This window comes from Eumetopias jubatus, unplaced genomic scaffold (assembly GCF_037043125.1).
Source record: "Eumetopias jubatus isolate StellerSeaLion01/CBP00866 unplaced genomic scaffold, mEumJub1_p1.0 scaffold_6, whole genome shotgun sequence".
NCBI lineage: Eukaryota > Metazoa > Chordata > Mammalia > Carnivora > Otariidae > Eumetopias > Eumetopias jubatus.
In genome coordinates this window covers 128,898,973-128,914,999 of record NW_028274812.1, presented here as the reverse complement: position 1 = coordinate 128,914,999, position 16,027 = coordinate 128,898,973, and the positions used below count along the sequence as shown (strand labels likewise).

Genomic DNA, 16,027 nt, shown 5'->3' with positions numbered 1-16,027 from the left:
TTTGTTTGGTAGCACAGTCATGCTGAAATCCACTCAATAAAAAACGTTGAAATTAATATAATTTAAATAGACTCCAACAGTTTCATAAATGTAAATAGTAAACTGTTAACGTATAAGTTTATGGTCAGCTAATTCTTATTTCCATCTTTCTCTTTCTAATGAGATGTCAGCATTGGAAATGATTCACAGAACTTACTAACTCAGCCAGTTGACACCAGCATTTCCCCCTTCAGGCAATTTGAACCCATTTGCAAATTTCATCTGAGAGAAGCATTTAATAATAAAATGATAACATTTCAAAATCTGACAGAAAGCTTACATTACATGAAGAAACCAGAAATGCAAAGTCATGTGTATAATTGTGCAAAAGACACCAATATGAAGGAAGATTCATTTAAGGAAGAAAATCCAGGGGGAACTGGCACCTCCGCAAATGAAGACCAACTTGCTCACAAATGTGTCACACAACCTTCTAGAAGCCCACCTCTAGTGCACAGTGGTGGAGAGACACTGAAATTCATGGAAATGTCACTGCCTAAAAGTGCTTCCGTGGAGTCTGCGCTCAAACCTAGTCAACCTGAAAGCTTCTTATATAAGGAAAATGTACACAGAGATGTTGAAAAACCATTTTACAAAGAGAATAGCTTTAACCTCTTTGATCTGAGAGCCAATTATACAACAGATGAGGTAAGATTTTTGATGGTCAGTATAATTTGTAGAGTGTTATATGTACTTTCCAAAAAATATATATTTATATATATATTTACATATATATATGTTTTATATATATAAAATCTGAGACATTTCCAAGTACTGCTAGATAATCTCATCAGCACGAGGGACATTGCTTTTCTGGGGAAAAAGCCTTCTGAGAGCTTAATCAATTTAGAAACAAATTTTTTCTAATAAAATCAAGTCCATATGTGAAGATTAGCTCTCCCGAATGATAATTTCTTTGAGGATCAGGGCTCTGTCTTGCTCATCCTTTTATGTATCTACATAGTGCCTTGAATATAATGAATTATGTTTGGTGAATCAAATTGGCTGGAACTCAGTTTATAGTAAGGAAAAGGTTGAGAAGAAGAAGGACATTTGACAAGAAAATCTTAAAATTTTTCTATCGAGGGATTTCTATTAAGAACAAAATATTAATTTTTCTACCAAATTGAAAATATTAATTTGTCTTTTGACTTATTCTTTCTGGGCACACATGTAGTATCCTTAAGAACACTGAAGATGCCAATAATATAAATTCTGTGTACTCTCTGAAAATTTTTATAAAATAACAATTTTAAGAATTGGTATGGGCAAATAGATATAATCCAGGAATAGCACAAGTAGTACTTTTTTATTGTAAGTCTGATGAAAAAAGCTATGAGTATTATGTTTCATTTACAAAATGAGCAGGTTTTTTGTTCATTTATTTGGAAGCAGTATGTAAAAGATAACTTTATTTCCCTATGTTGATTCTGCAAAATGACATTTAAAAAACTTGTTTAATTATTCTCAAGATTGCGCCTTCCTATTTCCACTGCATTTAGTCATTTATTCAGCCAATAAATACTTTCAGGAATTTATTATGTGCTAGGCCCTGTACTATATGTTGGTTATATAATGGTTTAAAAAAATGCAGGGTTTGTCCTCATAAAATAACACCTTAGTAGAGGAAATTCACATTAAATAATCACACAAGTAAATGTAAACTTTCAACTATGGTAAGTGCTATGAAGAGTTTAATATAAAGTGCATGTAAAGTGTATGTTATGTAATATTACATATAAACTATAAACTGCAAGTATGATAATTGTTGTGAATAAAATGACAGGAATCTTACTGTTCCTGAAGTAGTGGTAATTGAGCTGAGCTCTGAAGGATGAATTAGGAGTTAATTAAGTTAACTGTGGGTGGGATTAGCATTCCACGCAGAAGTAACATGTGCAAGAACCCTGTGGCTTCAGGGAGCATGGCACCCACTAGGACCTGGCGGGAGCCCAATGTTTTTGGATCAAAGGTGGCAGGTAGTAGATAAGGATGGACAGGTAGCATTGGTCAGGCATCAAGACCAGACATCGGAATCTTGTAGGCCTCAGTAGGGATAGTTGTCTTTATCCCAGAACAATGGTAAACTGTTAAAATACAGGGGTCTAGTATCTCTAAATTCTAGAAAGTTATACAGCCCACCCCTGCAGATGTCTTTTATGGGGTTTTCTATTTTTTAAGATTCTATTTATTTATTTGTTTATTTGACAGAGAGAGGGAGAGAGAGAGAGAGAGCACAAGCAGGGGGAGCAGCAGAGGGAGAGGGAGAAGCAGGCTCCCCGCTGAGCAGGGAGCCTGATGCAGGACTTGATCCCAGAACCCTGGGATCATGACCCGAGCTGAAAGCAGATGCTTAACCGACTGAGCCATCCAGGCACCCCGTTAAAACAGGGTTTTAAACATCATATTCATTTGAGCATTTTCTTACTACAACTTATTATCCTTTTAAATAGCCCCCAAAACCTGTATTGTGGGAGAAAATCAATCACGAGGCATGTTCATCTGACATTCTTACATTCACAGGAGTCATAGCCATGAGATAATGATTTAATGAGCAATAAAAGAAGCCTTCATTCAAAAGAGGCCTCACAGACTGTAGGGTAATTGATAAATTTGTTTTAATTCATTTGAAGTCAAAGAAAGTACCTCACATGTGTTCAGAAAATTTCGTATCATAGAAAGTTGGTGAGAGTATCAAAGCTGAGTTTTTCTTCTGAAAAAGTAAATGTGATCTATACCTCTATCATATATCTACTGCTCTGCTGTGCTATTGGGTGCCATATATACATTTAGCAGTTACTACTTAAGTATGTTTGTCAAGTAAGTATTATTATTGGAAGTAGACATTATCATTGCTCTTTTATAGCTGAGGAAACCAAACTAGAGATCTAGGATTTAAGGCCAGCTATATATGATTTCAAAACTCACCATCTTTATACTCTTTTTCACACTTATGTACTCTTAATTTACAGATCGCAGTGTCTTCGAAAGGGATACAGAGCTTTGGGGATGTTCCTGAGATGCCAGTCTGTCTCCATAAGGAGGTCGCCATGGGGGACGTGGACAGGCCAGGGACGGTCTCACCTTGGTCTCCTTCTTGGAGTGGTGGAGCATCTCCGGAGGACAGCAAGATGCCCGACCCGAAGCAGAGCTTGGAAAGCTCACAACCTCTGGAAGAGGACATGGATTTAAATGAAGTCTTACGGAAATTACAGCACACTAACAAACAGCAGCAGATTCGGATCCAAGACCTGCAGAGTAGCAACAAGTATTTAGAGAAGAAGATTGAAGAACTACAGAAGCAGACTACCAAACAGCAGGTGTTTGTGGACATCATAAATAAGCTGAAGGCCAAGGTGGAAGAATTAATTGAAGACAAATACAGAGTGATGCTAGAGAAGAGTGACACTGACAAGACACTGAAGAATTTGCACGAGGTCTTAACTCACACCCAAAAGCATCTTCAGGAAGCTAGGAATGAAAAGGAAACCTTACAGCTGGAGCTCAAGAAGATCAAGGGCAATTACGTTCACCTACAGGAAAGGTACATGACTGAAATGCAACAGAAAGCTAAAACTGTCAGTCAGTGCCTAGAGATGGACAGAATCCTAAGCGAGAAAGAAGAGGTGGAGAAGCAGCAGCAACTCAAGAGGGAGCTGGAAAAGGCCACCACCTCTGCTCTGGACTTGCTGAAAAGGGAGAAAAAGGCCCGAGAACAAGAGATCCTGTCTTTACAAGAGGAATTTCAGAAGCACAAGAAGAAAAACCTGGAAGAAAGACAGGAACTGAAATCGACACTCAAGAAGCTGATCGTTCAAGTTAGTCATTTGCAGCTCATATCTGATACCGAAAAGGCAGAGAACACCCAACTCCAGCAGCAGGTCACTGAAGTCAAACAGGAAAACGAAAGGCTTTGGCAGCAGGTGGCGAGGAGCCAGGAGCAAAATGATGCCCCCCCTCAGTTTGAGACACCTTGGTTAACAGAGCACTCCGGGGAAGCGGTAATGGCGGATATCACAAAGGTATCGGCACAAATTCGGAGTCTTGAACGCAGAATTTCATGAGTTGCTAACAGTCTGCTGACGCACATTTAGACACCACACTCACATTTGTTGGCAGAAAGAATTATTAATGAAAAGAAAGAGAATGGAAAATGGACCACAGGTTTGGAGAAGTTTCTCCGGTTCTTGGGTACTCTGATTAAAGAAGGGCCATTTCTGGCTTCTTGTGACTATTTTGGTAGAGGTGAAAATTAACGTGGGAATTTTCTGGGTTCCTATGATCAATCATCTGAAGCATCACTTGAGAAAGGATCTTTTAGGAGGGGATCTCAATGTTTTCATGCCACATCTGCCTAACAATGAAACTAAATAATGCAATTACATATTTGGTTTACATGGTCGAACAAACCTATGTTATATCACATATTCATTTTGTGACATTATAAACTTTGTGATTGAGATGTAATTGACATATAACATTAGTTTCAGGTGTGTAGCATGATTTGATATTTGTATATATTGCAAAATGATCACAATAAATCTAGTTAACATCTGTTAAAAATAGCATGAGGGCCTCATATCAATAGGTTTGGAGAGGCTGTAATATTGTATTCTCTGCAGTTCAAATGGCTTTCTTGGCAGACAAGAACCTGGAAGTGATCCTTTTCACAAGCTAAAGCACATCTATTTCAGTTTTAGGCCTGTCTTAAAATATTTATAGTATAACCTTTTTAATTCTGACTACTTAGAAAGAAGGCTAATCTGAACTAGGAAAATGTATTTTTATTTTAAAACTCTTATAACTTGAGCTGATTGTGTTCCCTTGAGGATGTCCTTAGAGGACTTTTTTTCAGGAATCCATAATTAGTACAAGTATTGTTTGCAAGTAAATAGTTCTATTATTTTTTAATGATTCTCAGGAAAATATTGTTCTCTTACATTTAAAAAATTCTCTCTGTAATCTTTCCTCCAGAAAGAAATCAGGATTATCTAAACCAGTGCTCCTCAAATTTGAGCATTCATCAGCCTTAGCTGTGAAAATGCAGATTTCTGGGGCCCGCCTCAGGGTTTCTGATTCAGTAGGTGTGCCATGGGGCCCAAGAGTGCGTATTTCTAACAAGATTCTGAGTCTCCCCAATGCTGCTGGGCCGAGGGTCACACTTTTGAGAACCACTAACCTAAGCAGAGATGACCTTAAGTCATCTTAAGGGTCTGTATTTTGTCTTCCAAAATAGCTGCTAGCCAAATCATGACAAATTTTGTATTAGTAAACTCTGAATGAATTAGTACAACTGTATAGAAGTTTATCACAGTACATTATTTTTCTTGAGCTTTCTTTAAAAAAATAAAAAGTAAAGTTCTTTATCATGACGAATCAATTTCTTTAATATACCCAAATCATCCTTACTCCGCTTTTAGTTTTGCTTTTCATGAATTCTACGTATATTTTCTCAAAAGTGTGGTCTGGTGGGTCTATGAGGTCAAGGTATTTTCATGGGAATAGGAAGATGTTATGACCTTGCCACTCTTATTTTTTTCACAAGTGCTTCCCGTGGAGTTTTCTCGAAACTGTGTGTCATTCATTGCTTTTATGTCTGACCAATGTATGAAGCAGATGTGAGAATTCTGCTGTCTTCTATGAAGTCAGCATTGCAGATATTTACAAAAATGTAAACAGTGCCACTCTTTTCACTAATTTTTTCCTTTGGAAATTGTGGTAATTTCATATTAAAATTGTTATTTATATTGACACAAGGGATTTATTGTTATTTGAATGGATTAGTAACCAAATAATTTTTGAATGTTCTCAGTCATAATTTCTAATACAGTAAGTAGTGGTAGATAGAACCCACATCAACAAAAGCCTTTTAGGATTCTCAATAATTTTTGAGCCTATAAAGGGGTCCTGAGAATCCAAAGTTTGAGAACCACAGTTCAGAGTTGTTTTTTTAAATAAATATTAACATTTAGCTCTTCAAATTTGAGTGCCATGTTTTTAGGACTGCTCAGAGGTTTTTGGGTTTTTTTCCCCTTTTTTCTTGTGTTTTTAAAATTTAAATTCAATTAATTAACATATAATGTATTATTTGTTTCAGGGGTACAGGTCTGTCCTTCATCAGTCTTACATAATACCCAGTGCTCATTACAACACATACCCTCCCAATGTCCATCACCCAGTTACCCCGTCCATTCACCCCCCTCCCCTCCAGCAACCCTCTATTTGCTTCCCAAGATTAAGAGTCTCTTATGGTTTGTCTCCCTCTCTGATTTTGTCTTGTTTCATTTTTTCCTCTCTTCCCCTATGATCCTCTGACTTGTTTCTTAAATTCCATATATCAGTGAAACCATACAATAATTGTCATTCTCTGATTGACTTATTTTGCTTAGCACAGTACCCCCTAGTTCTATCCACCTTGTTGCAAATGGCAAGATTTCATTTTTTTTGATGGCAGAGTAATATTCTATTGTATATATATATATACCACCTCTTCTTTATCCATTCATCTGTCAATGGACATCTGGGCTCTTTCCATAGTTTGGCTATTGTGGACATGGCTGCCAAAAACTTTGGGGTGCAGGTGCCCCTTCGGATCACTACATATTTATGTTTGGTGTAAATACCCAGTAGTGCAATTGTTGGATCGTAGGGTAGCTCTATTTTCAACTTTTTGAGGAAGCTCCGTACTGTTTTCCAGAGTGGCTGCACCAGTTTGCATTCCCACCAACAGTGTAGGCAGGTTCCCCTTTCTCCGCATCATCGCCAACATCTGTCGTTTCCTGACTTGTTAATGTTAGCCATTCTGACTGGTGTGAGGTGGTATCTCATTGAGCTTTTGATTTGGATTTCCCTGATGCCAAGTAACGTTGAGCACTTTTTCATGTGTCTGTTGGCCATTTTTATGTCTTCTTTGCAGAAATATCTGTTCATGTCTTCAGCCCATTTCTTGATTGGATTATTTGTTCTTTGGGTGTTAAGTTTGAGAAGTTCTTTATAGATTCTGGATACTAGCCCTTTATCTGATATGTCATTTGCAAACATCTTCTCCCAATCTGTCAGTTGTTTTTTGGCTTTGTTGACTATTTTCTTTGCTGTGCAAAAGTTGTTTATTTTGATGAAGTCCCAATAGTTCATTTTTGCCCTTGCTTCCCTTGCCTTTGGCGATGTGTCTAGAAGAAGTTGCTATGGCTGAGGTCGAAGAGGTTGCTGCCTGTGTTCTCAAGGATTTTGATGGATTCCTGTCTCACATTTAGGTCTTTCATCGATTTTGAGTCTATTTTTGTGTGTGGTGTATGGAAATGGTCCAGTTTCATTCTTCTGCATGTGGCTGTCCAATTTTCCCAACACCATTTGTTGAAGATACTGTCTTTTCTCCATTGGATATTCTTTCCTGCTTTGTCAAAGATTAGTTGGCCATAGAGTTGAGGTTCCATTTCTGAGTTCTCTGTTCTGTTCCATTGATCTATGTGTCTGTTTTTGTGCCAGTACCATACTGTCTTGACGATGACATTTTTATAACAGAGCTTGAAGTCCGGAATTGTGATGCCACCAGCTTTGGTTTCCTTTTTCAATATTCCTTTGGCTATTTGGGTCTTTTCTGGTTCCATACAAATTTTAGGATTATTTGGTCCAGTTCTTTGAAAAAAGTTGATAGTATTTTCATAGGGATTGCACTGAATGTGTAGATTGCTCTAGGTAGCATAGATATTTTCACAGTATTTGTTCTTCCAATCCATGAGCATGGAACGTTTTTCCATTTCTTTGTGTCTTCCTCAGTTTCTTTCATGAGTATTCTATAGTTTTCTGAGTACAGGTTCTTTGTCTCTTTGGTTAGATTTATTCCTAGGGATCTTATGGTTTTGGGTACAATTGTAAATGGGATCGACTCCTTAATTTCTCTTTCTTCTGTCTTGTTGTTGGTGTATAGAAATGCAACTGATTTCTGTGCATTGATTTTATATCCTGTCACTTTACTGAATTCCTGTATGAGTTCTAGAAGTTTCGGGGTGGAGTCTTTTGGGTTTTCCATGTAGAGTATCATGTCATCTGCAAAGAGTGACAGTTTGACTTCTTCTTTGCCAATTTGGATGCCTTTTCTTTTTGTTGTCTGATTGCTAAGGCTAGTACTTCTAGTACTATGTTGAATAGCAGTGGTGATAGTGGACATCCCTGCCATGTTCCTGACCTCAAGGGAAAGGCTCTTAATTTTTCCCCATTGAGAATGATATTCACTGTGGGTTTTTCATAGATGACTTTTATGATATTGAGGTACATTCCCTCTATCCCTACACTGTGAAGAGTTTTAATCAAGAAAGGATGCTGTACTTTGTCAAATGCTTTTTCTGCATCTATTGAGAGGACCATATGGTTCTTGTTCTTTTATTAATGTATTGTATCACATTGATTGATTTGCGGATGTTGAACCAACCTTGTAGCCCAGGCATAAATCCCACTTGGTCATGGTGAATAATCCTTTCAATATACTGTTGGATCCTATTGGCTAGTATTTTGGTGAGAATTTTTGCATCCATGTTCATCAGGGATATTGGTCTGTAATTCTTTTTGGTGGGGTCTTTGTCTGGTTTTGGGATCAAGGTAATGCTGGCCTCATAGAACAAGTTTTGAAGCTTTCCTTCCATTTCAGTTTTTTGAAACAGCTTCAGAAGAATAGGTATTAATTCTTCTTTAAATGTTTGGTAGAATTCCCCTGGGAAGCCATCTGGCCCTGGGCTCTTGTTTGTTGGGAGATTTTTGATTACTGCTTCAATTTCCTTGCTGGTTATGGGTCTGTTCAGGTTTTCTATTTCTTCCTGGTTCAATTTTGGTAGTTTGTACTTCTCTCAGAATGCATCCATTTCTTCCATATTGCCTAATTGTTGGCATATAGTTGCTCATAATACGTTCTTATAATTGTTTGTATTTCTTCAGTGTTGGTTGTGATCTCTACTCTTTTATTCATGATTTTATTTGGGTCCTTTCTCTTTTCTTTTTGATAAGTCTGGCCAGGGGTTTATCAATTAATTCTTTCAGAGAATCAGCTCCTAATTTCATTGATCTGTTCTACTGTTCTTTTGGTTTCTGTTTCATTGATTTCTGCTATAATCTTTATTATTTCTCTTCTCCTGCTGGGTTTAGGCTTTATTTGCTATTCTTTCTCCAGCTCCTTTAGATGTTAAGTGAAGTTGTATATTTGAGAACTTTCCTGTTTCTTGAGAAAGAATTGTTAGGCTATATACTTCCTTCTCAGGACCGCCTTTGCTGCATCCCAAAGATTTTGAACAGTTGTGTTTTCATTTTCATTTGTTTCTGTGGATTTTTAAAATTCTTCTTTAATTTCCTGGTTGACCCATTCATTCTTTAGTAGCTCTTTAGCCTCTATGTATTTGTGTTCTTTCCAACTTTCCTCTTGTGATTGAGTTCCAGTTTCAAAGCACTGTGGTCTGAAAATATACAGGGAATGATCCCAATCTTTTGGTACCAGTTGAGACCTGATTTGTGACCCAGGATGTGATGTATTCTGGAGAATGTTTCATGTGCACTTGAGAAGAATGTGTATTCTGTTGCTTTGAGATGGAATGCTCTGAATATATCTGTGAAGTCCATCTGGTCCAGTGTATCATTCAAAGCTATTTCCTTGTTTTGTTTTTTTTTTAAAGATTTTATTTATTTATTTGACAGAGAGAGACACCGTGAGAGAGGGAACACAAACAGGCGGAGTGGGAGAGGGAGAAGCAGGCTTCCTGCTGAGCAGGGAGCCCAATGTGGGGCTCGATCCCAGGACTCTGGGATCATGACCTGAGCCGAAGGCAGACACTTAACAACTGAGCCACCCAGGCGCTGCATCAAAGCCCTTATTTCCTTGTTGACCTTCTGCTTAGATGATCTGTCCATTGCAGTGAGAAGGGTGTTAAAGTCCCCTACTATTATTGTATTATTATCAGTGTGTTTCTTTGATTTTGTTATTAATTGGTTTATATAATTGGCTGCTCCATGTTAGGGGCATAAATATTTACAATCGTTAGATCTTCTTGTTTGAAAGATGCTTTAATTATGGTATGGTGTCCTTCCTCATCTCTTACTACAGTCTTTGGCTTAAAATCTAATTTGTCTGATATAAGGATTGCCACCCCAGCTTTTGATGTCCATTAACATGATAAATGGTTTTCCACCCCCTCACTTTCAATCTGGAGGTGTCTTTGGGTCTAAAATGAGTCTCTTGCAGACAGCAGCATATCAATGGGTCTTGCTTTTTTATCCAATCTGATACCCTGTGTCTTTTGATTGGGGCATTTAGCCCATTTACATTCAGAGTAACTATTGAGAGATATGAATTTAGTGCCATTGCAATGCCTGTAAAGTGACTGTTACTGTATATTGTCTCTGTTCCTTTCTGGCCTATGTTACTTTTGGGCTCTCTCTTTGGTTAGAGGACCCCTTTTAATATTTCTCGTAGGGCTGGTTTGGTGATCACAAATTCTTTTAGTTTCTGTTTGTCCTGGAAGTTTTTTTATCACTCTTCTATTTTGAATGACATCCTTGCTGGATAAAGTATTCTTGGCTGCATATTCTTCTCATTTAGCACACTTGCTCAGAGTTTTTAAGAGTGGTATTTAATTCACATTTTACTCAAAGAACAATCCAGACACTTTGTCTTTATCCTGACATGTCTGAATTGTGTACATATAGGATGCAAAGACTGTGCATTCTAATTTGCTCCTGAATTTCTCACCTGGTGAAGAAGAGAGCCTGAGTCCCCCAGATGTGAAAAGAACTTCTCAGCTCGTCTCCAGAATTCACAGTCTTCTGGCTCTGATGGTAGGACTTCTCACACTCCAGGTAATTAAAAAAAAAAAAAAATTCGTATTTTTTATTGGGGAGGGAGAAATATCGAGGTCGGACTAAACCAAAGAGGCAATCTAAAGCCACAGAGTTAAGTTATGGGAGAAGAAAGTGGAAGACCCTTCATTTAGTACTTTTTACATGTCCTGGAAGCTCTATCAGAGCAGTAGTCTTGTTTTCTGGCTCAGTCTGCTCCTAGTGATTGGTAAGTATTCCCATAAGCAAGGTGTTTACCCAATTTAGCTTTGGGCAGAGGGAGGGTGGTAGGGAGTTGTGTACATTGGTGGAATGAAGAACGAGGTTGGTGTCAGGTGAGTTCAAATCCTGACTTCACCACCTCCTGGCTGTGTGACTTGGCCAAGTGACTTTACCTTTATCAGCTTTAGCTTCCTCTTCCTCTTCCTAAGTAGGGTAAATGATACTTGCCACTTGCCTGGGAAGTAACAAGCACTGTATTTAAAGAGAGACCATGTTACGGGGCATGGCATTTGCTAGCTTTTCAAATGAGCTAGTTGTCTTTCTTACTCTGCTATCATTTCTCTGATCTTTTTTTTTTTAATTTATTTCAGAGAGAGAGAGAGTGAGCAAGAGAGTATGAGCAAGGGGGAGGGGCACAGGGAGAGGAAGAAGCATACTCCTCGTTGAGCAGGGAGCCCGATACAGGACTCAATCCCAGGACCCCGGGATCATGACCTGAGCCAAAGGCAGACGCTTAACCGACTGAGCCACCCAAGTGGGGCACCCAAGTGCCCCATTTCTTTGATCTTAAGTGCAGTCATTTGAGCCAAAACTGGGGCATGGTCTGTGATGTTCCTGATCCAACACAACGTTTATTTCTATTGTGGTTAGCTAAAGTTTGTTGAATACTAGCATTTATTTAGTACTAGAAACTGAGCTGAGCATTTTATGCAGAAGATCACAAAGTGCTGGCCCACAGACTATATCCACCTGAAGTTTTGTTTTTACACATGTGAGTCTGAATGTGGCACAGACTCTTCTTAGCTACAAACTTTCCCATACACTTTGTTTCTTCAAACATTTGCTTACTCACCATAAGCCTTGGCTCCCCACCCCCACCTATGTCACCAGAGGCTACTGTTCTTTCTGCCTTAATTGCAGCCTGCTGCTTCTCTACCACAGCTCCCAAGGAGGAAATGTGTCCTCAGCCCTCTGGTCAGTGGATGTCATCCCACACCAAATATTATGTTTGCTTGCTCTGTGTCCACCCCCGCTAGAATGGAAGCCTTCAACATCAGAGACTTGGAACGTTGTATGCCCTGTACCTAATATAGGTTAAGCCCTTAATCGGCACTCAGCAAATGTTTGTTGACTTCCCAACCTGTTCCTGAAGTCTTTTAAGTCTACTCTCCCTGCTTCTCATGGGTTATCTCATCCAGTCCTTATACCATTCTTTATATTATCAGGCTTTTTTTTTAATGGAAAACTAAAACTAAAATAATAAATAAAATAAAATAAAATCATGGAAAAACAGAGGCTTAGAACAGTCAGGTTTCTTGTCCAAAGTCTCACATAGGGTGAAATGGCAGAACTCAGATAGAACCTTAGGCAGTACAACTCATGCACACATTTTTGACCCTGAAGTTATACATACAAATACCTTCATTCTGGGCACCCTTGAAATATCTAGAGTTTCATGTTGTTGAGGATGTCTGATTACTCTGGTGTTAGATATAGCAATTGGGCTGAAGTTTGGATTTGTAAACTGACCAGGCTAGGCTAAGAGAGGATGTAGGTGTGAATGTGTAAGCACGTATTGTTATTATAGATGAATATTAACTTACCAGAGATCATAGTAATCTGTCCCAATAACAACTTATATACAAGTGTGAACCTATAAGAATTCTTTCCACACTATTTATTGGATGTCTTATGAGTAATTGAAGAGAGTTCAATATTTTATCTCTTTTGGTTTGGTCACCTATTCTGGAAATTTTGTGTGTGTTTTCTGTCCTCCCTTTAGCTTTACTGGAAACTTTTTACTATAGCTTCTCAAACTGTTACTCTTAGGACATCACTACTCCCAATATTGAACATTTCAAAAAGAGTAAAAAAGTTAGTGATAAAATGCTACAAAAATTGAAGCACTTCCATCTTAAAAAGAAAGATTTAGATAAAGAGGTACTGTATTTATTCTTTATTCTAAAAATTGTATCATTTTTGGTGAAAAAAGTAGTCAAAAAAAAGGTAACATAAAAGTATAAAGAAATTCTCCAAATTTGGATTTTTTTGAATAATTGTTTTTGGCGGGGCACTTGGGTGGTGCAGTTGGTTAAGCATCTGACTCTTGGTTTCCACTCAGGTCATGATCGCAGGGTCATGAAATTGAGACCCGCGTCAGGCTTCTTGTTCAGCTCGGAGTCTGCTTGAGATTCTCTCTCCCTCTCTCTCTGCCCCTCCTGCTCATTCTCTCTCTCTTTTTCTCTAAAATAAAAGGTGATACCAGGTTGTTAACTTGTGCCAGTTTTAATGTGAGAGGAATACAGAAGTGGCAAGTTTATCAGCTAATGGAATAAAAGTGTATTCAGATATGGGATCTTGGATCGTAGAAACAAATTCAGTCCTATGTTATGAGGAAATTACTTCTCTGAACTGAGGTGGATAGAGTATTTGTTGCAGGTAGTCCAGGGAGTCTGTCTCCTAGTTAACCTGATCAAGGAATAACAGATATGCAGAGAAACTACTGTCCTCCATTTCTTAAACCAGCCTTCAAAAATAAGCCCCATTGAGGGTTGGAGCAGGATGTTATAGAAATAAAATTTCAGATATTTGTGTTGTGTGGGTAAATTTCCTGAAATACTGGCAGGTGATATGATGTGCTGTCTGTAATTCGACTCCGTGGAGGGGAATTGGAGGGAGGAGGGCATGGTTGGGGGTATGAATGGTACAAAATTGGCCAGTAGCCATCAAAAGCTGGGTGCTAATTACATGGAGGTTCATTCAGTTTTTTTCTCTATTTTTTTAAATATTAGAAATTGTTGGGGTGCCTGGATGGCTCAGTCGGTTAAACGTCCAACTCTTGATTTCAGTTCAGGTCGTGATCTCGGGGTCGTGAGATCGAGCCCCAAGCCCTGCAGAGGGCTCCACACTCAGCAGGGAGTTTGCTTCTCCCTCTCTCCCTCAAATAAATAAATCTTTTAAAAAATTAAAAAATAAATATTGGCCGGGCGCCTGGGTGGCTCAGTCGGTTAGGCATCTGCCTTCGGCTCAGGTCATGATCCCAGGGTCCTGGGATCGAGTCCCGCATTGGGCTCCCCACTCTTCAGGGAGTCTGCTTCTCCCTCTGCCCCTCCTCCACTTGTTCTCTCAATCTCTCTCTTTCTCAAATAAATAAAATCTTAAAAATAAATAAATAAATATAGGAAATAGTTCATAATAAAAATAATTCTGTGCATCACACTTTACCTCACTGATTTTTGGAGAAATTTGAATATTGAATATTAAAATTTATTGTTATTTTCATGAAGGAACAAATGAACAAATAAGAAATGATTATAAATTACATCTAGGAAAAGTGGGTAGTTTTTTTTTTTTTCTTTAAAGAAGAATTCTGAGAGCCTAACTGTCAAAACAACTGAATATTGGGATAAGCTCCCAGAGATCCCAAGCCTGCCCTCAGGTTCCATGATCTGCTAGTATCCATGGGACTGCACATACGGTCATAGTCACAACTATGTGTCACCGTGAGAAGCTACAGAGCAAAGTCAGCACAGGGAAAAGGGGCTTGGGGCATAGTCCAGAGGAAATCAGATTCACGCTGCCAAGAGCCCCTTCATAGTGCAGTCACACAAGATGCACTTCATTTTCCCAGCAATGAGCGGTGACAATATGTGTGAAATTTTTCCAGGGTCTCATTAGAGACCCAGCATCCAGGGTTTTTATTGGGGGCAGCTCACGTAGGCATGTCACCCTAGCACGTACTAAAACTCTGGACCCTCCAGAAGGAAAGAGGCATTCAGTATAAACGAAACTCTCTGTACAAATAGGTTAGGCACAATGAGCCACTCAGAGTCCAAAATGATGGAACTCCTCCTGCAATCCAAGTTCCCAGATGCCAGTCAGGGGGCAGCATGATGAGCAGGCCTTCCTGAGGAGTCTCGGATCTGCCATGTAAACTCCCTTTTGTACAAGAGCTGTAAAAACAGTAGATCTTTGGAGACCAGAGACTAGACAGTGCATGGTTCGATGATCTTATTATAAATGTTACCGAATGTACTTTTATTTCTTCTCCTTTTCTGAAATATAAAATTCTTTTTTCCTTAGCTCCTGGAACATAAAGACAGAATCACAGCTTTTAGAGAGTTAATTGCAAAAGAAAAAGCATTTCAAGATCAGGTTATCGAGGTGAGTTTAACATTTACCATGTACTGTCTTTAACATGCAAAAATACAATTTCTTTTGGCATATTTGTTGAAATCCTTCTAGCTCCAAGTTCTATACTTCTATTATTCTAGCCACTGAAGAGCTCTTTGACTGTTAAACTTATAAAGTATTTATTGTCAAATTTCCCAAGGAATATGAAAGTACTGGAAGTGAGCACAAATATATTTAATCTCAGGTTACAAGTTTGGATTCAGGTGAAGCCAAGAATATTAGAGATGTGCCTGTCTTATTGGGAGTCAAACTGAATAAGTACCACAATCTGAATGAAGAGCTTGATTTCTTGGTAAGAAAGATCTTTTGCTGCTTTGCTAGCATTTTTATCCATAGTGCCATTTTATTAACAAGTTTAAGAAACTATCAACCTTCAAAAAATTTGTTCATTAAAATGGTCACACACTGGCACTGTGGCAGTATTATTCGACCATAAAAGTATAGAATTTAAGTTTGCATTTTCAGGTTTTGAAATTTTACATATGGCCCTACCTATTTAGACTAATCAGATTTATTTCTTTCAAAATGCAGAAATCAAAAAATGGGTGCTATTTTTCACAGTGATTGAAACACATTTATATTTTTGCATATGCTACCACCATTCTTTTTTTTTTTAAGTTTACTTTTTTTAGTAATCTCTACACCCAACATGGGGCTCAGTCTCACAGCCCTGAGATCAAGAATTGCATGCTCTTCCGACTGACCCAGCCAGGCGCTCTGCTACCACCATTCTTAATATAAATATATCAATAGCTGT

General features: G+C 38.4%; 1 protein-coding gene across 1 annotated transcript in view; it reads left to right on the top strand.

The window, feature by feature from the left end:
* The window catches only part of CAGE1 (cancer antigen 1), a 36,334-nt gene that overhangs the window by 6,532 nt on the left and 13,775 nt on the right, over positions 1-16,027 (top strand). Inside the window, exons 3-8 of the mRNA XM_088024386.1 lie at positions 164-603; positions 3,012-4,061; positions 10,726-10,875; positions 12,907-13,017; positions 15,160-15,240; positions 15,455-15,562. Coding sequence (XP_087880512.1) covers positions 164-603; positions 3,012-4,061; positions 10,726-10,875; positions 12,907-13,017; positions 15,160-15,240; positions 15,455-15,562 — 1,940 coding nt within the window. The remainder of the gene's footprint in view (positions 1-163; positions 604-3,011; positions 4,062-10,725; positions 10,876-12,906; positions 13,018-15,159; positions 15,241-15,454; positions 15,563-16,027) is intronic.